Raw genomic sequence first — 24,969 nt, forward strand, 5'->3', positions numbered from 1 at the left:
GAGCAGTGTAGCCTCAGTGCAGGTCATCTTGTAGGGCTTGTTAAAGCAAGCTATGAACAGAAGGGAAAGCTCTATCATGTTTCAATGAGTATTAGATAAAGGACTGCACTGTAACCTACGTCCATGCTGAAAAATCCAGCTCAACACCAGCTTCTGTTTTGTTTTTCTTTTGTTCAATTTGTGTAATTTGCAAATATAACATTTCAAAAAACAATAAAAAATGTTATTTATTAACAGTTTACTTGGTTACATTACCTAGGTGACTTTAGGTGAGGAAGGAGAGATACGCGAGACACAGTGCAAGTGTCCTCGGGGTACCTATGGGCGTAACACCCAACCATCCTTGCTTTCTACTTTAATGTAGCTAGCTACTAAAAATATAAACTAAAACTTGTGAATATCACTCCACTGTTACACTGGTGAATCGTGCTGCTTCGTGTGGTTATTTAAGAGGCTTTCAGTCTAGTGACATCAATTCAGTGCGCAGTAGCATGAGCTTACATGTAGCAATATTCATATTTTGACTTTTTAGCAACTTCGTAATTCAGAGGATCCAGTGATAATAGACAGAAGAATCTCCATAAAACAAAACGTAACAGCTTTGGAAAATTTTTTATGACTACAGGATGCGAGAGGGGCAATTTTCGAAATCTTCATTATTCCCATTCAAAATTTCTCTTAGGCCCGGGTTACCAAATATGGGCATAACAACATGGCGTGGACTACAAAATGACGACACGACTTCAGTGGTCTATTGGAACCCAACACAGAGGATGAAAAAAAAAAATAATATCCCCCTCATTCCGAGTACAGTTAAGTATAAAATTAGAAAGAAACCAGGAAGCAGCATCATTTTTAAAGCCTAAGGGATGTCATGACTGCTCTCATCTTGCTTTCTCTCAGACACAGCCATGAGAGAGCTCCTGTTCTGTTTACCATGACAATGTTCACATACTTAAACAGTGTGTAAGTGCTTGATAAGCAGGTACAATCTTGTTACCTTTTTCTTTTAAAAGGAGACTTTGGCATGTCAGTGACAGGAATCATCTGCTCTCCAGGACGAACCCACATAATAGGCCCGTCATCACTTTCCTTAGGGCTTTGCAGCTTCAGACTGGAGAAGGTGCCCCATGGTAACGTCCGCTACACACACAAAAAAAAACCCACATAAAGCACAATATGTTATTTATACCTGTTAACTTTTTCACACGTTTGTCTGTGGTTATGTGAATAAACATTTTTTTGTCCCAATGCTGCAAATGTACAAATACCCCAAAGAAAATAAGAATTTATAACTGAAATCTTATAACTGAAACCCTACATCTAGTCTGCATGAGCTAAAGTTGAGTTGCAACATAATTAAACCATTGGGAAATTGATAACCATCCTTAATATATAAAAATCATCCAGAAATGTATGTAAATTGGTAGTACTGTCCTGACATTCCAAACGAATGGTGCAGCAACAAACCTGCCTGGCCGTGAGGTAAAACCCAAAATTTCACCGAAATGCCTTCTCAGTTTCCAGATTTAAATTTAATATTTGGTGGGATAAAAAAAAAAAAGATATATAGCTTGTTTATACAGTTATATAGCCTGTTTATAGCTTGCTTTAACAAGCCCTAGAAGATGACCTGCACTGAGGCTACAATGCTCAACATGACCTGGCAAAGTGGTTTTCACCTTTTTTAATACTTTTAATACTCTTTTACACAAACCATCAAACCTCAATAAGCTGAAAGCTTTTGCACAAGAAAAATGGATGAAGATTCCACAAGAGAGGTGTCAGAAGCTTGTTAGCACTTACTGAAATCACTTTGTATAGGCCAAGACAAAAAAATGCTCCACCAAGTACTGAGGCTGGGGGTTGAATAATAGCGCATATTGATATGTCAAAAGAACTAGACGTTTTTTATTTAAACTAAATTGCTGTGAACTCATCAAAATTGTATCAAATAATATTCTTAAATGATATTCTTTCTCTGTTTACTTTGATCAATTCTATACACATCACCATAATACCTTTTAAGGTGAGGTTGGTTGAATATTTCAAACTGTACATCTTGCACAATCAAAATTAAGAAGAGCGTAAGGGTACAACAGTCAGTGTGGGTGGCACAGTGTGGTTAGCATACATGAACTCTCTGAACCTGAAAGGTCCTGAACCTGCAGACTGGTCATGGCCGGCAACACATGAAATTGTTGCTGGCAACATTACAGTTAGAACTGCCACGATTTTAGCTGCTGATTCTTTAATTTCTTCATTATTATTATTGGGAGGAAACTGGAGTACCCAGGGAAAACCCATGCACACGTGACACAGTAAAAAGAGATTATATTCACAATAGGTACTGCTAATAATTAATCTAAAGTTAATTCACTTTGAATTAATGGTAATAAACACTATCATCAGATTTAGCTAAACCTATAGAAACTGTAAAGTTTACTCACTTCTAGGAAGGGGGACTGCTGTAACAGGGTGAGGAATTCTGGGAAGTAGTCCCCCACCTCCTCATCCACGGCACCTACTAAACTGATCTGGCGCATGGCCCCGGCGCGGTATGTCCCATGAGAATAGGATCTCTCTACCTAAAGCCACACAGAAGAACAGGAGAACATGGTCACAAACATTACAAAAAGCAAACCACATCTCCAAACTATTTACTCTTTCACAACCCATCAGTTATGCTGGAATATCATTAGCTGTACAATATAACATGCAGCAAATGGTTTTACATATACATTATTTTTTGACATGCAGAGACATATTAAGATTGCTTCTATTAAAATCTTCCCTTCAAATAACCAGACATTCACTAGCCTTGCAGTTATCAATACAAGCTGTGAAAATGATATACTATATACTAAGTCATGCTGTACAAGCAAACCATCATTAAAGAACAATGCTGTAAAAAGTGTGAAACAAATACCAACAAGCAGCAAAATCTGACATTTGCCACTACAGTGAGTGGTTGGTCATTGAATATAATGTTAAGCAACTTCTCCGTAATCCCTTTAGCCTTTGGGATGTCTGCTTAAAGTTTATCGCATTTTAAAGTTTTTAAAGTTTATCGCATTTCTGGAGAGCATCTGCAAGAGTCTGCTGCGTGGCGGCGTTTTCCTGTAAGCATAAACTCCTGGTACTTTTTCATGTGAAACCTCTCCAGGTGCTTGATTAAACTGGTTGTAATATATGATGCAGCTCTACTTCCACTCCTCAGCATGCTGGTTTTACACATATTGCAAGTGACTGTCTTGCTTTTTGCTAGTTCCAAAATAAATTTCCCAACAAACAACATTTTAGTCAAACCAACAGCTATTGTTATTTGCTCCCTCAGTTACATATAAAAGTTGCCGCAGGTTAATGGTAATATGTGGAATAAAATTTGGATCGATGATGTGCCTCATGTTGCATTATGGCGGGTTCATGGTCCAAGGGTTCTGAGCCACTAAACAGAACTACAGCACAGTACAGCCTTTAACTATTCAAGTACCACCACCACACAGCTGCCACTGTTGGGCCCCTGAGCAAGGCCTTTAACCATCAGTTGCTTACAATGTATGCAGTCACAATTGTAAGTAATGGTGGATAAAAGCATCTGCTGAATACTGTAAACATAAATTACTTATAGTTCTGAACTTGTTTACATACCCTGGCAGAATTGCACAATATGGGCCACGTTTTGGAGAATATCCCTTATTATTCATAATTTCTTGGATAATATGCCTGATCATGCATAAAATGATTTATTCATTTTTTGTGCCTTTTTTTAAATCAGTGATAACTGATTGGTTCTGATTAATGTATTTCAGGCATTCTGTAAGTATGTGTTTTATCGTTACAGATGTGTGGCAGGTTTCACAGGTTGGTGGGTTTGTTTAAATGGTTATTAAGAGTACATTTTTGCACCTGTAAATTCTGTTATTGTAATCAGTGTTCGAGTATAAATAGTCAATGAGTTTCCTAGCTTGAGACACCTCTGCACATTACATTTAGCGCTGCACTGACTTTGCTGAGCAATAGGGAGAGCAAAAAGACAGGCAAGAAAAGGTAGTTGAACCTCTATACTATAAGCTACAAAAAGATTTAAAGATTTAAACAGATTTAAAAATGTCAGTAGTGATTGTTCAAATAGGGGAAAAAGTAGAGAATCAAGGCAGGTAAATTAAACATTTCAGCCCCAACGGCCTAAAAATGCACAATAAGGACAGACTAGAACTCTTACTGTACCAGTGTCACAAAACAGCCCACTTACAACATACAAAACAACACCTACACAAGTCGCAAAAACTTCTGGAACAAAGTCGTTTGGAGTGATGACACCAAAACTGGAATTTGTGGTCACCATAAGCACTATATTTGAGGAGAAGTCATTAAGGGCTACAACAAAAAGTACACATCCCTACTGTGAAAGATGGAGGCAGATGTCTGGTGTTTTATGGGGGTGAGCTACTTAAAATACGGAGGTAATTAGTCAAAATTGATAGCCCGATGAATGCAGCATGTTATCCGAAAATCGTCTGGAGAATTTTCATTCATCAGCCTTGAAGCAGCATGTGGGATGCAATTGGACTTTCAGCATGACATTGATCCAATACACAAGGCCAAGTTAAGCCTTCAGTGGCTACAGCAGAAAGTGCTTTACGCCATGAAGAATAGGCAGCATTACCAACTTCATCAGTAACAACCACAAAATATTTTCAAGATGTCAATAGCCAGCATTAAGAAAAAGGTGTTAGCAAACTTCTGATTTGGGGATTATATCTAATTTTTTTTTTTCATTACTGTTGTGTTTAATTATTGTTCTATTCTGTGATAGCTTAAAAGTTTAATTTGAATACTAAAAGCAAAACTGTAGATCTGCCTCTGAATTTCTGCTTTGACCCCAAAGCAACAAATGTGATTACTAGCAATAATTTAAACATTGGAAAGGATATACATCAGTTAATCATTAAAAGCAGTAAGGTAACAACAGGTATTATTTAAATGTCACAGCAGTGAACTGTAGCTTTTTAAAAATACTTATTGAAAAAGCAAAAGGAAGCATTGCTAAACACTGCTGAAAGTTGTTAGTCTCCAACAAGTACGCACTCAATTCATGTAACCAGTAAATGTTTCTTTAAAACCTGCTGGCATTGTTGACATGATCATTATGTTTTTTTTTCTCTCTCTGACAATGTCAGCACTGGGACCAGTGCATTTTTTCCTCAAAAACTAGTTAGTAGAAATTAGTTCAGTTCAGTCAAGATAACTCTGAATCTAAGCAGTCAACATCATCCAGTGGTAATCTGCATACATCATCTGCAAGCTTATGTTACCCATAAGTAAGTGACATATGGGGGCTGCTGTACAATAGCTGACCCTGCGCTCTGACAACAGCTCCCAAACAAGAAGGGATATGCGGAAAAAGAATGTCATTGTACTGTGCATATGACAAATAATGGCACTCTATTTGGGTTAGCTTTTTTTTTATTATTATATATTTAATTTCAGCTTTGAAACACAATATCCAGATTCAAAACAAATTTTTAACCAACAACAGACAGACCCATTAAATGTTTTACAACATACAATAAAAAAAACAAATAAATATCATGGTAAAATGATGGGGCTGGTCTGTCCTGCAGATGTGTGGAGAAATGCACTTCCTTCAGGCTTTGAAAATTAGAGGCTTACTACTTCTACTTCACAGGGTGTTCAAAGAAACAATTGTACTAGTGGGTTTGTGTGTGGCTGCTGCAAGGTTTAGCCACACGTGATCATTTCAATTAAATGTTTGTTTGATACACAGTTTCACCCCCAATCTACTGCTCTTCAGAACCACTCTTGACTGATGAACATAAAAAACATTGACATAAAAACTCTAGACACACTGTTCACATAAAAGTGTGTGACACCTGAGCGTGTTAATGGCACTCTTTTATACAGAAAACACCCAGCAGATGGAAATGAAAGATATGAATGCAGTCTGTAAGCAAGTTGCACCACTGTATCCATTGTAGATTGGACATTAAAAATGAGTTAGTGTTTTAGTGAGAATCACTTACAGTAAACAACTAACAGTAAGCTTACGTTTGTTATGAATTAACAGTCATTTCAAAATAGTCCTTTACATATGCACACTTACTGCAAAACCATTTAAGGTCATCAAACTGTAAAAATATGAATACTAACAGCAGCTATAATAACTGCTGGTAATATTAATATAGCTAAAAGGGCATTTATTATGTTCCACAAGTATTAATTTCAGTCGTAGTAGTCTTCTAAGATTTAAGATGAATAAGTGAATAACAAAGGCAAAAGGAAAAAAGTTACATTCAGTAAACTACAACCCATTAATAAACAGTTTAATAAAATTTTTCAGTTTCTGACAAGAGTATTGCACTGTTTTGAAAACAAAACTTCACTAAATTAATTTTTCTAGAAATGGCCTGATCAGACCTATTAGATTTTACTTTTAATTCCTTTAAATTCAATTGTATCAGTTAAATGATTCAGCAAATAAATGATTTTGTTTTAGAGTAGCAGAATATTTTGTTTATGCTGCCATGTTAGTTAATGAACTCGTACATAAATTGCTTGAATCTTATTGCTGCCAGTCTATTTGAGCTAAATATGGGTTACAGTGTGATTAAACCACTGAGAACTCAATAATAAGCCTTAATTTGTTTCAGCTGTGATGTGTTACATAAAAACAACCCAGGGGTTCAAGTGTTTAAGGTGTGTTGCAACCTTGGTGAAAAATAAGGAGCCGTCACAAAATGTGCACCAAAAGAGCACTTGTAAGGAACTGTTCACTATAAAACAATATTAAATCTACATTAATTATGCTGAACTGGTTCTGCTCACAGTGTTTTATTAGTGTAACACATACATTACTACTACATACACTACATGTTCACTATGTTATTGTTTTATGATCACACTCATATAACCCACAGAATTTGTGCGCACGTGTGTGCGTGCACAGCTTGCTAAACCAGAAGAACATGTTTTGCACACTGCTTTTCAAGGTCAGAATCTCTCTTCTCTGAGCCGTGAGCGGATTCTCTCAGGGGAGCACTGCCTCTTTGAACTCCACTGCTCTCGTTCTCTCAACCCCTCATTCCTCCTTTCCCTCCCTATTGTTTACTATGCTGAGCCAGTAAACCTTTTCTATCTGCAACACTTAGACATTAACAGCTGTTACAGTGATATCACAAAGGTTTTTTTGTGAGTTTTGTCAACCCAATCTTGGTCAGTGGTTAATACGAGAACAATTAACATTAGGACAATTACCGCTCAGGTGGTGCAGCGGTAAAGTACGCTAGCGCACCAGAGTTGGGGTTTCGAATATATCATATCGAATCTCAGCTCTGCCTTTCCGACTGGGCTGGGCGGCAGCATGAACAACAATTGGCTGTTGTTCAGGGTTAGAGGGTAAGAAAGTCGGAAGTGGAACATGCTAAAGATGGCCCTGCAAAGTTACATTGACATAAGCTGTTGAGAAAGTAACCCTGTATTTACACTGGTAGCGTTGCGACGTGACAAAGCTACCGGCTGTCATTCATTTTTAATTAGTTTAATTTTAACTCTTGGAGACAGAAGGCAACACAAACGTTGCCAGCACAAAGTGAGTCTGATGTGACGAAGTCAAGCATTTTTTGGTTCCTAGATAATTGTTCCTAACAGAGATGGAAGAGAAACTCATTGTCGCTGTGTCAAACTTAGATGGCAACAATTACAAATAACAAATGCAGTGTCATGTTGACTGCACAGAGTGGTGGACAACACAGGGGTGGAAATTTATAGACAAGCAATTTCCCTCCAGGGAAATCAGGTCGTCTGATTTGTGGCAAAAACTGAGTGGGAAGAAATCTGATTTGTGGTCAGATTATGCATACATCTGAGATTGTACTAGCTCAAGTGTATTTGGTTTGCTGGTCAAAAAGCCAAAACAATCAATCATTTTGCTACACTGAACCACTATGCAAACTTGATTAAACTAAAAAGAGGCTATTTATAACCACTTACGCTTACTATAGTGGCCAGACATTTGGCACTGCAATTTTTTTCTTTTTATTGAACCGCTTTATCCTGTTGGTGTCACAGCACTAGGTGCAAAGTAGGAATTTGCTGAACTGGGCATGAATCCACTCCAGGGCTTTGGTCACACTGTACAGACAAAGGCAATCATGCCTGTGTAGGTGCCTGGCTGGGTGATGGCACCACTGAGATTCGAAACCCAGATCTGACAGTTGGACTAGAGTAATAGACCACTATGCCACTCCAGTGCAAAGAACACATCATCAAGTGAAAAGCAGTTTTACAGCAAAAGCATTGACTTAAACAATGGGAAAAAAAACATTCAGTTGCACTAAATGAGGATAGTGATAGTGTGGGACAAAAAGATGCATCAGATCATTCTCAGTAGGGGTGTGCTATATCGTATCGTTCACGATAATACCGGTATAATTTTGAAAATGATACAAAAAGTACCACATCGTAATAAAAGCGATATTTTGCATACTTTACGTAATGACGTCACACAGCTACGCAAATGGCGTACGTTCGTTACGTGGGTCATTTGGGTACAGTAACGAGAATGGCGGAACGCGGCTCTGCGGTGGAGGAGCTCGTTCCAAAAACTCCAAGTCCACCATAAATTAATCTTTGGCAACCCAAACACCAACCATCGCTTTGCCGGCAACTCTTTTGCGGAAGTATTTTTGCACACAGGGACGCAATTCAACAGCGCACCTCCACCAAACAGTGCAGGAATACTCTCAACATTAATGTCAATCACCAACACAGATGTAGTACTACTATTACTTAGTACTAATACTACTACTGTACTTAGTAGTAATTGTGGCACGCTACGAGTAAAGGCCCACCGGGCTCTGCACGTTCCAGTGTTGCCAGGTTGGGCGGTTATCCGCCAAACAATTTAATAGCAGTTAAATAACACTTCTCTTTAAAAGAAAATATTTCGTTTTAGCTCCAGCATTGAAGAAGGCTATTAAAAGTAAAGTCAATTTTCAATGCTGATTTGGCTTAATAGTGTTGGTCAGTCTGTATCATATTGTTAAAAGAAAATTATTTTTCCATGCATTCACACTAGCATGTTCTGGGGTTCAATTGAGTGTCATCATTACACACAAGTTGGCAGCCAAATGATAAAGTATTGCAAAGGAATATCTTTGAAATTCTTTCTCATAATGTTAAGGTTGCTATATATATATATATATACAGTGCCTTGCAAAAGTATTCACCCCCTTGACTTTTTACCTCTTTTGTTAAATTACAGCCTGTAATTTAAATGTTTATTTAATCTGAATTTTATGTAATAGATCTGCACAAAGTAATTTAAGTTGGTGAGGTGAAATGAGAAAAAAATATATATGTATATAAAAATGTTTAATAATAAACTGGAAAATGGCATGTGCGTATGTATTCACCCGCTTTGCTATGAAGCCCCTAAAAAGTTCTGGTGCAACCAATCACCTTCAGAAGTCACATAATTAGTGAAATAAAGTTCACCTGTGTGCAATCTATGTGTCACATGATCTGTCAGTATCTATACACCTTTTCTAAAAGGACCCAGAGGCTGCAATACCACTAAGCAAGAGGCACCACTAACCAAACAAAACCATGAAGACCAAGGAGCTCTCCACACAAGTCAGGGATAAAGTTGTTGAGAAGTACAAGTCAGGGTTGGGTTATAAAAAATTTTCCAAATCTTTGATGATCCCCCGAAGCACAATCAAATCCATCATCATCAAATGGAAAGAACATGGTACCACAACAAATCTGCCAAGAGGGGGCCGTCCACCACAACTCACAGACCGGGCAAGGAGGGCAATACTCAGAGAGGCAATACAGAGACCACAGGTAACCCTGAAGGAGCTGCAGAGTTCCACAGCAGAGACTGGAGTATCTGTCCATAGGACCACAATAAGCCGTACACTCCACAGAGCTGGGCTTTATGGAAGGGTGGCCAGAAAAAAGCCATTACTTAAAGATAAAAATAGGAAAGAACGTTTTGAGTTTGCCAAAAAGCATGTGAAAGACTCCCCAAATGTATGGAGAAAGGTGCTCTGGTCAGATGAGACTAAAATTTAACTTTTTGGCCACCAAGGAAAACGCTATGTCTGGCACAAACCCAACACATCTCATCACCCCAAGAACACCATTCCCACAGTGAAACATGGTGGTGGCAGCATCATGCTGTGGGGATGTTTCTCAGCAGCAGGGACTGGGAAACTGGTCAGAATTGAGGGAAAGATGGATGGTGCTAAATACAGGGATATTCTTGAGCAAAATCTGTTTCAGTCTGCCAGTGATTTGAGACTGGGACGGAGGTTTACCTTTCAGCAGGACAATGACCCTAAGCATACTGCAAAAGCAACACTCGAGTGGTTTAAGGCGAAACATTTAAATGTATTGGAATGGCCTAGTCAAAGCCCAGACCTTAATCCAATTGAGAATCTGTGGTCAGACTTAAAGATTGCTGTTCACCAGCGGAAACCATCCAGCTTGAAAGAGCTGGAGCAGTTTTGCCTTGAGGAATGGGCAAAAATCCCAGTGGCTAGATGTGGCAAACTCATACAGACTTATCCAAAGCGACTTGCAGCTATAATTGCTGCAAAAGGTGGCTCTACAAAGTACTGACATTAGGGGGGTGAATAGTTATGCACATTGAAGTTTTCTGTTATTTTGTCTTATTTGTTTGCTTTACAATAAAAAAAAAATCACATCTTCAAAGGTGTAGGCCTGTTCTGTAAATGAAATGATGCAAACCCTCAAACAATCCATTTTAATTTCACGTTGTGAGCCAACAAAACACGAAAAATGCTCAGGGGGGGTGAATACTTTTGCAAGGCACTGTATATATATATATATATATATATATATATATATATATATATATATATATATATATATATATATATATATATTTATATATATATATATATATATATATATATATATATATACAGTGTATCACAAAAGTGAGTACACCCCTCACATTTCTGCAGATATTTAAGTATATCTTTTCATGGGACAACACTGACAAAATGACACTTTGACACAATGAAAAGTAGTCTGTGTGCAGCTTATATAACAGTGTAAATTTATTCTTCCCTCAAAATAACTCAATATACAGCCATTAATGTCTAAACCACCGGCAACAAAAGTGAGTACACCCCTTAGTGAAAGTTCCTGAAGTGTCAATATTTTGTGTGGCCACCATTATTTCCCAGAACTGCCTTAACTCTCCTGGGCATGGAGTTTACCAGAGCTTCACAGGTTGCCACTGGAATGCTTTTCTACTCCTCCATGACGACATCACGGAGCTGGCGGATATTCGAGACTTTGCGCTCCTCCACCTTCCGCTTGAGGATGCCCCAAAGATGTTCTATTGGGTTTAGGTCTGGAGACATGCTTGGCCAGTCCATCACCTTTACCCTCAGCCTCTTCAATAAAGCAGTGGTCGTCTTAGAGGTGTGTTTGGGGTCATTATCATGCTGGAACACTGCCCTGCGACCCAGTTTCCGGAGGGAGGGGATCATGCTCTGCTTCAGTATTTCACACTACATATTGGAGTTCATGTGTCCCTCAATGAAATGTAACTCTCCAACACCTGCTGCACTCATGCAGCCCCAGACCATGGCATTCCCACCACCATGCTTGACTGTAGGCATGACACACTTATCTTTGTACTCCTCACCTGATTGCCGCCACACATGCTTGAGACCATCTGAACCAAACAAATTAATCTTGGTCTCATCAGACCATAGGACATGGTTCCAGTAATCCATGTCCTTTGTTGACATGTCTTCAGCAAACTGTTTGCGGGCTTTCTTGTGTAGAGACTTCAGAAGAGGCTTCCTTCTGGGGTGACAGCCATGCAGACCAATTTGATGTAGTGTGCGGCGTATGGTCTGAGCACTGACAGGCTGACCCCCCACCTTTTCAATCTCTGCAGCAATGCTGACAGCACTCCTGCGCCTATCTTTCAAAGACAGCAGTTGGATGTGACGCTGAGCACGTGCACTCAGCTTCTTTGGACGACCAACGCGAGGTCTGTTCTGAGTGGACCCTGCTCTTTTAAAACGCTGGATGATCTTGGCCACTGTGCTGCAGCTCAGTTTCAGGGTGTTGGCAATCTTCTTGTAGCCTTGGCCATCTTCATGTAGCGCAACAATTCGTCTTTTAAGATCCTCAGAGAGTTCTTTGCCATGAGGTGCCATGTTGGAACTTTCAGTGACCAGTATGAGAGAGTGTGAGAGCTGTACTACTAAATTGAACACACCTGCTCCCTATGCATACCTGAGACCTAGTAACACTAACAAATCACATGACATTTTGGAGGGAAAATGACAAGCAGTGCTCAATTTGGACATTTAGGGGTGTAGTCTCTTAGGGGTGTACTCACTTTTGTTGCCGATGGTTTAGACATTAATGGCTGTATATTGAGTTATTTTGAGGGAAGAATAAATTTACACTGTTATATAAGCTGCACACAGACTACTTTTCATTGTGTCAAAGTGTCATTTTGTCAGTGTTGTCCCATGAAAAGATATACTTAAATATCTGCAGAAATGTGAGGGGTGTACTCACTTTTGTGATACACTGTATATATATATATATATACAGGGGTTGGACAATGAAACTGAAACACCTGTCATTTTAGTGTGGGAGGTTTCATGGCTAAATTGGACCAGTCTGGTGGCCAATCTTCATTAATTGCACATTGCACCAGTAAGAGCAGAGTGTGAAGGTTCAATTAGCAGGGTAAGAGCACAGTTTTGCTCAAAATATTGCAATGCACACAACATTATGGGTGACCTACCAGAGTTCAAAAGAGGACAAATTGTTGGTGCACGTCTTGCTGGCGCATCTGTGACCAAGACAGCAAGTCTTTGTGATGTATCAAGAGCCACGGTATCCAGGGTAATGTCAGCATACCACCAAGAAGGACAAACCACATCCAACAGGATTAACTGTGGACGCAAGAGGAAGCTGTCTGAAAGGGATGTTCGGGTGCTAACCCGGATTGTATCCAAAAAACATAAAACCACGGCTGCCCAAATCACGGCAGAATTAAATGTGCACCTCAACTCTCCTGTTTCCACCAGAACTGTCCGTCGGGAGCTCCACAGGGTCAATATACACGGCCGGGCTGCTATAGCCAAACCTTTGGTCACTCGTGCCAATGCCAAACGTTGGTTTCAATGGTGCAAGGAGCGCAAATCTTGGGCTGTGGACAATGTGAAACATGTATTGTTCTCTGATGAGTCCACCTTTACTGTTTTCCCCACATCCGGGAGAGTTACGGTGTGGAGAAGCCCCAAAGAAGCGTACCACCCAGACTGTTGCATGCCCAGAGTGAAGCATGGGGGTGGATCAGTGATGGTTTGGGCTGCCATATCATGGCATTCCCTTGGCCCAATACTTGTGCTAGATGGGCGCGTCACTGCCAAGGACTACCGAACCATTCTGGAGGACTATGTGCATCCAATGGTTCAAACATTGTATCCTGAAGGCGGTGCCGTGTATCAGGATGACAATGCACCAATACACACAGCAAGACTGGTGAAAGATTGGTTTGATGAACATGAAAGTGAAGTTGAACATCTCCCATGGCCTGCACAGTCACCAGATCTAAATATTATTGAGCCACTTTGGGGTGTTTTGGAGAAGCGAGTCAGAAAACGTTTTCCTCCACCAGCATCACGTAGTGACCTGGCCACTATCCTGCAAGAAGAATGGCTTAAAATCCCTCTGACCACTGTGCAGGACTTGTATATGTCATTTCCAAGACGAATTGACGCTGTATTGGCCGCAAAAGGAGGCCCTACACCATACTAATAAAATATTGTGGTCTAAAACCAGGTGTTTCAGTTATTTTGTCCAACCCCTGTATATATATATATATATATATATATATATATATATATATATATATATATATATATATTTTTTTTTTTTTTTTTTTTTTTTTTTTTTTTTTTTTTTTTTTGTCAGGGAAAATAAAAAGAGAAAAAAAGCTTATTATTAGTATGCGAGTCTTCGTGATGTAATTCTACATGGCACTCACTGCCTGTATAGGTAAATAAATGAGTGACCATATAAAAAAAAAGTATCAGTTTCTGTGCGACCCCTGTGTGAGCAATGGTCTCAGTCTGTAATTCTTACATACTTCCTACATTTTTTACGATGTGTTAACTTATATTAATTCTAAATAAAACCTGAACATAATTTTTTTTTGCAATAGTGTTTTCTCGAAATAAATAAAATATTTTTTTGTGTTTTGTTATATCGCCAAAAATATCGTTATCGCAAAAATAATCTGAAATATCGTGATATTATTTTAGGGCCATATCGCCCACCCCTAATTCTCAGTGCATTTTCATTACTTAGCCATTTGCTACAAATGAGAAAGGATCTGCAGAATCTCAGAGCGTTTAATGTTACAAGAGAGAATCCAAAAAAAGAAACTATTAAAATCCCAGAGGAATGTGTTGTAAAAAAAAAAAAAGCATGAGTTGCTTTAGCCACCATCTGCTTAACATCAAAACATGGTATTGTCACATATTTCTTTGCACTTTCTCTCTTTCCCTCTACTGTCCAACTCTTCATTTTCAGGGATTAAAAACAAGCGTTGCTAGGAAACAACACAGATTCCCTTGGTTTGTGAACACATGAACTTGAATCTTATATAGTGAGGAGAGCAAGAAAAAAGGAAAACGTACAGTAAATTCTGCTAAAAAACAAATCTCTAAATTAGGTATGCAAATTGTCAATTTATTTTAACCAATAACTGATGGTTATTAGTCAGAAGTAAACCCTTAACCACCAAGCTCATAGTAACAAAAATATATAGCACGTTAATGAGCCTCATATTAACAAGTCTTCTTGCCTTATTTCATAAAACAGCTTAATAGACAATATGGCAATAATACAGGACAGAAGAAAAAAAAAAAAAAAAAATTAAATTTTTTTTTTTGCAAACAGTCTACACTGTGTTCCAAATTATTATGCAAATAATATTTTCTCAGATTTTCCAAAATTACCTATATGAATTGCAGTCATTGTAATTTTCCAGTCATCAACTATTAGAGTATAATTGAAAGGTTTTTGAACAAACTGCCAATGATAACAGTATATTTAAAAAAAAATAAAACACTCAAAATGCATGTTCCAAATTATTATGCACAGCAGAGTTTTCAACCTTTTCATTTTTATAAAGAACAAAAAAATTATCATTTGTGAAATTATAAGCATTAGCAGGTTATTACAAACTGAAATCAAACAGTTTTCAAGTCAAAACTTTATTCTAGGTGATGTTACATTTGCACATAGGACCCCTTGTTCGAAAGGAGCTTCTGAACTCTCTCGTCCATTGAATTTGTCAGGTTTTGGATGGTATCTGCTTCAATTGTTTTGCATGAGGACAGAATACCCTCCCAGAGCTGTTGCTTAGATGTGAACTGCCTCCCGCCATCATAGACACTCCTTTTGATGATGCTCCAGAGGTTCTCAATGGGGTTGAGGTCAGGGGAGCATGGGGGCCACACCATAAGTTTGTCCCCTTTTATGCCCATAGCAGCCAGAGATGCAGATGTGTTCTTTGCAGCATGAGACGGTGCATTATCATGCATGAAAATGATCTTGCTGCGGAATGCACGGTTCTTCTTCTTGAACCATGGCAGGAAGTGCTGTTTGAGAAACTCCACATACATTATGGAGGTCATCTTTACCCCTTCAGGGATCCTAAAGGGGCCGACAATCTCTCTCCCCATGATTCCAGCCCAAAACATTACTCCACCTCCTCCTTGTTGGCGCCGTAGCCTTGTTTGCATGGGGTGTCCATCAACCAGCCATCCTCCACTCCATCCATCTGGACCATCGAGCGTTGCACGGCACTCATCGGTGAACAAAACAGTTTTGAAGTCAGTCTTCATGTATTGTTTGGCCCACTGGAGCCATTTCTGCTTGTGTGCAGTGGATAGAGGAGGTCGACAGGATGGCTTACGCACAGCTGCAAACCTCTGAAGGACCCTGCATCTTGTTGTTCGGGGGACGTTGGAGGCACCAGCAGTTTCAAAAACTTGTCTGCTGCTATGACAAGGCATTTTTGCAGCTGCTCTTTTAACCTGACGTAATTGCCTGTTGGAAAGAGTCCTCAATTTTCCCTTATCAGCACGCACACGTGTGTGCTCTGAATCAGCTACATACTTCTTGATTGTGCGATGATCACGATGAAGTGTCTTGGCAATGTTGATTGTAGTCATGCCTTGACCTAAACACTCCACAATTTGTTGCTTCTCAGCAGCCGACACATCCTTTTTCTTTCCCATTTTGGCTGAAAATGTAGGCTGCTTAATAATGTGAGACAGCCTTCTTAAGTAGTCTTGCCTTTAATTGGACACACCTGCCAAACTAATTAGCACAGGTGTCTGCAATTGCTTTCAGTGATATAAAGAGCCCTGACACACATCACCATCAATGAGTTTAACTGACAAACAAAAAAATTCTTACCTTATCACTCCTAAACACTTTTTGCATAATAATTTGGAACACAGTGTAGTCAGTCCAAGGAATAATTAAACATGCTAATGACAAATAAATAAATAAAAAAACAAAAAAGATAACGTTGGTATTTTAAAGATTTTTTTGTGTGTATTTTTTACCCCTTTTTCTCCCACTTTTAGCGCATCCAATTTCTACCCGTCAATCATCCTCTCACTAATGCTGGTCCCTGCTCCCGATTGGGGAGGACGAGGCTGCTCCATGCCCCTTCCGAGACGTGCACAGCAATCGAACATCTTATCACCTACACTTGACGAGCGCAGTGTGGTACGACGCTGTGCGCGGAGCGCCACACCCCCTACCGCACTCCTTCCCCATCTCCATGCAGGTGCCACCAACCAGCCAGCAAAGGTCGTAATCGCACTAGTCTGAGAGAGTCCCCATCCGGCTTTTAGTCCCGCCCCCTATCTGAACAACCTGCCAATCATTCATAAAGCCACTCAGCCTTCAGCCGGCAAAGGCAGAGCTGGATTCGATGCGATGTATTCGAGATCCAGCTCTGGTTGCAGCATGTGTTTATACTGCTGCGCCACCTGAGCGACGTATTTTAAAGATTAATCAAAATAAATAAATTGTATAAATGATAGTTGATATTTCAAAGCTCTTCCTGACATTATTTTGATTATTATAAGCAAATAAACAGAATTCTGCCTATATAATTGGACATATTGCAAAATATCTGCATCATTTTTGTAAATAAATAACTCTTTACCAAATGACTCACAGACAGAAGTGTTTTCTGTTCCAGTGATCATTATTTAAATAATATCAATTCAAGTGTTTCTGTTGGGGTTTAAACAGCAGCAGTAAAATTATAAACAGTCATCTGGCATATGAGCATAGTGAGGGCGAGTAACAAATCAGCACTCTCACTCTGTAAAGACCAGTAGCTTTGGGCTTTGTTCAAGTGTCAGAGTGGTCAGGTGGCACAGAGGTCTGATGAGATCTAAATTTGTGCTAGCCAATGGTGCTATAGACATGGCTTGTGGTGTCTGTAGGGGGATAACAATTGTTGAGCAAAGTGTTCCTTTTTGCCCAGAGATGGCAGCTACACTATACTGTATATCTCCTTGATCAAGGGTGGGGGGCTGCAGTAGCAGTGAAACAGTTACAATGGGAGAAACTGAATATGATTATTAATTTTAAGCATTTTTCTTTTCAATCTAAACAAGGTCTAAATACTGTGAGTGCATTACTGTACCATAAGCCTAATTCAAGTTCATGAGACACAAGTGTGCCTATATTTTGATATGTGAAAAGTACACGTCATTATTTAAAGTCAAGGTGAAATAGTACTTCCAATTCATGTTATTGCACATAATCATTATATTAAACAAAATCATACTGCATTTAGAAGTAATCACCACTGTTTTATTCATTAAGAGATACTGGAGTCTTAGACCCTAAGAAAGGGTTTTGTAAACCTTTCCAGACTGAAATATACCAATAACTCACCTATAACTCACCTAATCTGATTCTGATTCTGATTTTGAAACTTTTCATTGCAGTAGTGCGCTGCTTGTTAAGTTTAAATAAATCCTATTATTAACTTACATTAAATAAGTAACTAAATATAGTGAGAATAAAGTTTTTATGCCACTTTAGATTTTTATATGAGTTTCTTTGCATGTCCTCACTTCATTGTTTCAAAAAAGAAAAAAAAAGAAAAAAAAGAAAGAAAAAAAAAAAGACAAGACTTTTAGGCAGGTGTAGCCTAGTGGTAAAGGTACTGGACTAGTAATCAGAAGCTTGCTGGTTCAAACCCCACCACTGCCAGGTTGCCACTGTTGGGCCCTTGAGCAAGGCCCTTAACCCTTAATTGCTTAAACTGTATATTGTAAGTCGCTTTGGATAAAAGCATCTGCTAAATGTTGTTCTGACTAAGTAGTAATGGTCATAATTACAAGCAATTTGTCCTACTGTTTAGCCGCTGTATAATAATTTTGTTTTCTAATGGGAAAGCCGGCAACTATGGGACCACATAACACAAACATAATTGTGTATTAACTGCCATACAATCAGGTGCCTTTTATTGTTTTTTAATGACGTTTTCCATAGCTTTAATATTCTAATAATAATTGTCATGATTAGAGATGGGACGATCGATCGGCTACGAATCGGTATTGGCCGATTTTTAATCAAAATATGCTATCGGCCGATATTTCCTAAAAGTAGCCGATCCGATCGTGTGATATATAAAGACCATGTTAAGTTAACAGCTCAGTGGATTTATCCAGACTTTGAGCTACGAAGCGCCAACCATCACATCACCATTCATCAACCATCGTACAGAAACCACAGTGAAAGCTCTTCATGACCTAAAATAACATCATTAACGTTGTGCATCATACATACGATGTAATTTTGCTGATTGAAATATTTACTTTAAAAAGATAATTCAACCCGGTCACATCTGAGTCGATTCTATCAGCACGTTATATAAACTCGTGGTTCACTTTGGTAAATCGTAAGCGGTTCTTACTTGTGATGTAGATGAGAACAGAAAACGTTACAGAGCCAATCAGTGGCAAAAGTTTATTCATTAGCAAATTCGTTAGTTCAGGATCATCTGCTGAACTTTTAGGATCAGAAAACTTTTAGCTCCTTAGACGGAATGAGTCTGACTCGGTTACAGATCTGTGGTAATAGCAGTTTAATTAAGCTTTTTAATGTAAGAGAGTCACACAAAATGTTCTGTAGTAGCTGTAGTATTTAAAACTCATGAATCAATGAATCACTTATAGCGATACTGTGAACAACAGCCCCCCCCCCCCCCCCCCCCCCATCTCTAGTCATGATACATATACAGGAGAACAGACATCAGCTCGAAGTATCAGCTCGAAGCAGCCAACTTCTGCTGGCCTGGCGTTTTAGGAGGTCAAGTTTCTAATAATGGCACAGTGCTGGCGAAATGTGTATGTGTAAACAGTCGCAGGAAAAAGAGGTTGTGTGTAGGAAAGAGAGCGGGTTATGTGAACTGCCACTATTTAAGTGCTGGCTTTAGCACTGGCTGTGCAATTGTTTTTTAAGTGAAGTGAAGCAGTGCCGCTTACCATGCCGCTAAACCTTGAGCTAAAACAACACAGAATGTGTGCACAGCATGGCAATGAATGAAGGACATTTATTATGTGACTGGAGCATAAGAATTGAACCAATACATTTACTACGCTTCTACATCCTTGGTCCCTGATTATAGTTGAACCTTGACCGACACCAAAGTGCTTACTTACAGTGTACAGAAGAATGACTCTTCCCTCCTTTTCCTGAACAAACCCAGAGTGCATCTGTTTACAACATGTCATCAAATTTGCACGGCATGGTATATCTAAAGCTGTTTTAGACTGACAGCCGTATGCCACTAGTGGAAATCATGGAGAAATAAACACAAGGTAGCATCGCTATCTTGGTAGGATTGGTTAGCAGACAGCAGTAAACTTTGCAAAAAGAAAAATATATATAAATAAATATACATAAAATATACAGAAAACCTGATACTCACAGTAATTACAAACTCTGATCATGTTTGGAGTCCTCTAAATCAGTCGAGTATAAAAAACAGCATTGTCCTGATGGTTTAAAATAATTGTCATTGCTGGAAATTATTAATCTAATCTAGTGCTGGACAATAATTCGATATTGATATACATATATCACGATAGAAAATGTTTCAATAACGGTGATATGATTTTTAAACAAATTCAATCGATATGCATTACGTCAGTGCGCCGGTGTTACTTTTTTTGCGGAAGCATTTCTGCATGCAGGTGTTTTCAACAGCGCACCTCAAGCGAGTAGTTCTCCATCAAAACAGTGCAGTTACACACTCAACATAAATGTCAACCACCAACACAATTACAGAAAAAGTACTAGTACTGAGTACTAATACCAGTTATTAATATTACTTCAAAGTTTAATTGGGCTTTTTTTTTTCAAAAACAATTTAATAGCATTTAAATTACACTTCTATTCAAAAGAGAATATTCAGTTTTAAGAAGCCCCAGCATTGTAGAAGGCTATTAAAAGTAAAATCAATTTTCAATGCTGATTTGGCTGATAGTGTTGGTCAGAATGTATCATATTCTTCAAAGAAAATTAAAATTTGTTTTCAATGCATTCACACTGGCATGTTCTGGGGTTCAAATGAGTCTCATCAGTACACACAAGTTTGCAATCAAATGATCAAGTATTGCAAAGGAATATCTTTGAAATTCTGTTAAGGTTATAGGCTATATTTTAGTTTTTCACAGGGAAAATGAGAAAAAATAAAAAGCTTATTATGCTAGGCTTGATGTAATTCTACATGGTACTCGACACCTGTATAGGTAAACAAGTGAGTGACCAAAACACTATTAGATCAACAGCCACTAGCCACATACAAAAATAAGGTATCAGACCGTTTCTGTGCCACCCCTGTGTGAGCAATGGTCTCAGTCTGGCCACCCCTATGGAAATTGTCTGGCTTTGCCACTGTCCACAGTTGAAAAAGAAGCAGACGAAATAGCTGATAAGAGATGAAGGACTTATTCAGTGGTGTATTCAGCTTGTATTTCTTGCCAGAAACCAGAAAAGAGGTTTGCAGGTACAGCCATCCAATTTTGGTGTTCTTGGCAGTTTTTCTGACATTTGTGTTATTCATATCGATATCAGAATTATATCGTATCGACCGAAATTAGGAGTTATATCTTGATATAAATTTTAGCCATATCGTCCAGCCCTAATCTAATCTAACTGTCAGATCTTATTAATCTAGATGTGTCACAGTGCAACATTTTTCAGTGTCATTCTTTTTTCCATTTATTTATCCTGGTCAGGGTTGTGGCAGCTCTGGTTTCACCATGAAACTGATCACAAAGCAGATATATACACAGTTGCAGGGCGTCGGTCATCCCCCAGCCAATCATGTGTTTATACATATTCATCCAGCCAATAGCACTACTGAGACTTAAACCCAGATGGTGGGCTAGTGTATGAGACAGCAGTGAAAACATTAGAACCAAATGTCCACCCACAGACTCTTTTCTACCATCAGACAGCATAACATCAGCATAACAGCATAATCAGCAAAAATAATAAAAAAAATACATATTGTTGTAAGTCACTGTACTAGCCTTCTGCCACCGGGATGCAGGGTTCTAATCCCCAATGGTACTATTAGCCGGTAAGACATCTACATACAGGAATGCTACATCTGAGAGGGCTGGGGGTGGGCAAGGACCTGCAACGGATTGGTGTCCTGTCTGGGGTGCGTTACTGCATTGCACCCACTGATTGCTACACCGCAACTCTGGTCAGTATAAACAGTGATAACACACAAAAATTAATTATTGAATTTAAACACATAAATCCCACTTCAGCAGGAAATCTGTATAATAAAGCAGATTCAATCAAAATTTCAACAGAGAAAAAGAGAGAGAACAAGATCTTGTTGGCTGCAAGTCTGCCACATGCTATGAATATTTTAAACAACAATCGTCTTTTCATAGATTTCTGCCTGCAGTGGCAAGAACAGGTTTGAAATGTGCAATACGTCACATATTTAAATGTCATCAAGCAAATGTGGTACAAGACAGTCTTTTTGCAGTCTGGGGAAAGTTTAGAAATCTTGGGAAACTGCTGGTATTATAATGCATTTGACCAAATCCCTGCCCTATTAAGAAAACTATGAATTTTCCATATTTTCTTTCTGAATACGTAACCAAACAATGATTCTTGTACTTAACAGGTCATTCATTCCAATGGGATTTCACTGGTGCAATTTTATGCATAGCCAATGATCTAAACACAAAGAAACCAAAAATGCTGACCCACCTGAGAATGGAAGTTTGCCATAGTGGTCGTCTCAATATCCTTTTTCCCAAGGATCTCCACTTTGACGGGCGAGTTTGGGAACTTGGAAGAGAAGTAGTCCAGAAAGTCAGGGAGGTAGGATGCCGCTCCATGGATGATGCCCATGACATAGTGAGCTGTGCCATTTTGATCCTCACAGAAGGCCAGTGTCACAAACTCCTGTGCAAAACGCTGCATCTCCTCAGAGGACAGAACAGAGAGTTCACGAATGTAGGCATGTGCAACAAGGGCTCCACCATTTGGCTGCTGCTCCACGTGCACAAAACGGCCAAACTCCAGGCCATCCAGACCGGGCAACCTAGAGTGAAGCTGCAAGATTTTCATGCTACCTGTGATACCAGTGTCTTTGGCCTCACAAGTGGACTTGGTGCAGCTGACCTTTTCCTGCTTGACAACAGGAGGAGAGGAGGAGAGGGAGAGGGAGTTAGAGACAGGAAGAGGGGACTTGAACTCTGGCTCTGTTCTGGACAGCAGGCCTGGGAGGTCCGGGCTCAGCAGGGCAGAATACAGCGTCTGGCTGGACTTGCTGTACATCTTGGGCCGCTTCCGTTTCTCCCCCTCTTTGTGTTTCTTTTTCTTTTTCTTCTTGGCCTTTTTCAGCAGCAGCTCCTCTGTGTCCGCCTTTGGTTTCTCCGTGTCAGCTAAAAGAAAAAAAAACATAGCCTATTATAACTACTGGGGGCAGCACAGGAAGAAAAGTTAAGGATCATATCAGAGTTACAGTGGGGTCAAAAAGTATTTAGTCAGCCACTGATTGTGCAAGTTCTCCTACTTAGAAAGATGAGAGAGGTCTGTAATTTTCATCATAGGTACAACTATGAGAGACAAAATGAAAGAAAAAAATCCAGGAAATCACATTGTAGGATTTTTAAAGAATTTATTCGTAAATGATGGTGGAAAATAAGTATTTGGTCAATAACAAACAAGCAAGATTTCTGGCTCTCACAGACCTGTAACTTCTTCTTTAAGAAGCTCTTCTGTCCTCCACTCGTTACCTGTATTAATGGCACCTGTTTGACCTCGTTATCTGTATAAAAGACACCTGTCCACAGCCTCAAACAGTCAGACTCCAAACTCAACCATGGCCAAGACCAAAGAGCTGTCAAAGGACACCAAAAATTGTAGACCTGCACCAGGCTGGGAAGAGTAAATCTACAATAGGCAAGCAGGTTGGTGTGAATAAATCAACTGTGGGAGCAATTGTAAGAAAATGGAAGACATACAAGACCATTAATAATCTCCCTTGGGGTCAAGATCTCATCCCGTGGGGTCAAAATGATCATGAGAACGGTGAGCAAAAATCCCAGAACTACACGGAGGGACCTGATGAATGACCTGCAGAGAGCTGGGGCCAAAGTAACAAAGGCTACCATCAGTAACACACTACGCCGAGAGGGACTCAAATCCTGCAGTGTCAGGCGTGTCCCCCTGCTTAAGCCAGTACATGTCCAGGCCCGTCTGATGTTTGCCAGAGAGCATATGGATGATCCAGAAGAGGATTGGGAGAATATCATGTGGTCAGATGAAACCAAAATGGGACTTTTTGGTACAAACTCAACTCGTCGTGTTTGGAGGAAGAAGAAAAACCCAAGAACACCATACCTACTGTGAAGCATGGGGGTGGAAACATCATGCTTTGGGGCTGTTTTTCTGCAAAGGGGACAGGACGACTGATCCGTGTTAAGGAAAGAATGAACAGGGCCATGTATCGTGAGATTTTAAGCCAAAACCTCCTTCCATCAGTGACAGCATTGAAGATGGAACGTGGCTGGGTCTTCCAGCATGACAATGATCCCAAACACACCGCTCGGGCAACGAAGGAGTGGCTCCGTAAAAAGCATTTCAAGGTCCTGGAGTGGCCTAGCCAGTCTCCAGACCTCAACCCCATAGAAAATTTGTGGAGTCTGTGTTGCCCAGCGACAGCCCCAAAACATCACTGCTCTAGAGGAGATCTGCATGGAGGAATGGGCCAAAATACCAGCTACAGTGTGTGCAAACCTGGTGAAGACTTACAGGAAACGTTTGACCTCTGTCATTGCCAACAAAGGTTATGTTACAAAGTATTGAGTTGAACTTTTGTTATTGACCAAATACTTATTTTCCACCATAATTTACAAATAAATTCTTTAAAAATCCTACAATGTGATTTCCTGGATTTTTTTTTTCTCATTTTGTCTCTCATAGTTGAAGTGTACCTATGATGAAAATTACAGACCTCTCTCATCTTTCTAAGTAGGAGAACCTGCACAATCAGTGGCTGACTAAATACTTTTTGGCCCCACTGTATGTAATGGAACAAATAAGAGTAGTTTCTAAAAATGCACTGATGTAACTGAATGTTTTTGGTCAAACTGGCCATTAGCAGATTTGTGGGTCCAAAAATGCAATAAATGAAATCTGTAATTTGTTAATTCACTTAAACCTTTTTTTAACAGCCAAAGGACAAAGAAATGATATTCAGGTTTTTTTTTTTTTTTATCTTTGGCACTTAGAATCTAACGTGTTTTTCCAACAACCTGAAACACAGACTCATCTGAGCACACA

The 24,969-nt window shown here is 39.3% G+C and overlaps 1 protein-coding gene across 1 annotated transcript in view; it reads right to left on the reverse strand.

Annotated features, from left to right (window-relative positions):
• The window catches only part of LOC134312388 (lysine-specific demethylase RSBN1L-like), a 49,682-nt gene that overhangs the window by 8,742 nt on the left and 15,971 nt on the right, over positions 1–24,969 (reverse strand). The window contains exons 3-5 of the mRNA XM_062994299.1: positions 22,387–23,066; positions 2,451–2,588; positions 1,001–1,143 (exon numbers count right to left, since the gene is read on the reverse strand). Of these exons, the coding sequence (XP_062850369.1) occupies positions 1,001–1,143; positions 2,451–2,588; positions 22,387–23,066 (961 nt within the window). The remainder of the gene's footprint in view (positions 1–1,000; positions 1,144–2,450; positions 2,589–22,386; positions 23,067–24,969) is intronic.

The sequence above is a fragment of the Trichomycterus rosablanca genome, chromosome 1 (assembly GCF_030014385.1).
Source record: "Trichomycterus rosablanca isolate fTriRos1 chromosome 1, fTriRos1.hap1, whole genome shotgun sequence".
Lineage (NCBI taxonomy): Eukaryota > Metazoa > Chordata > Actinopteri > Siluriformes > Trichomycteridae > Trichomycterus > Trichomycterus rosablanca.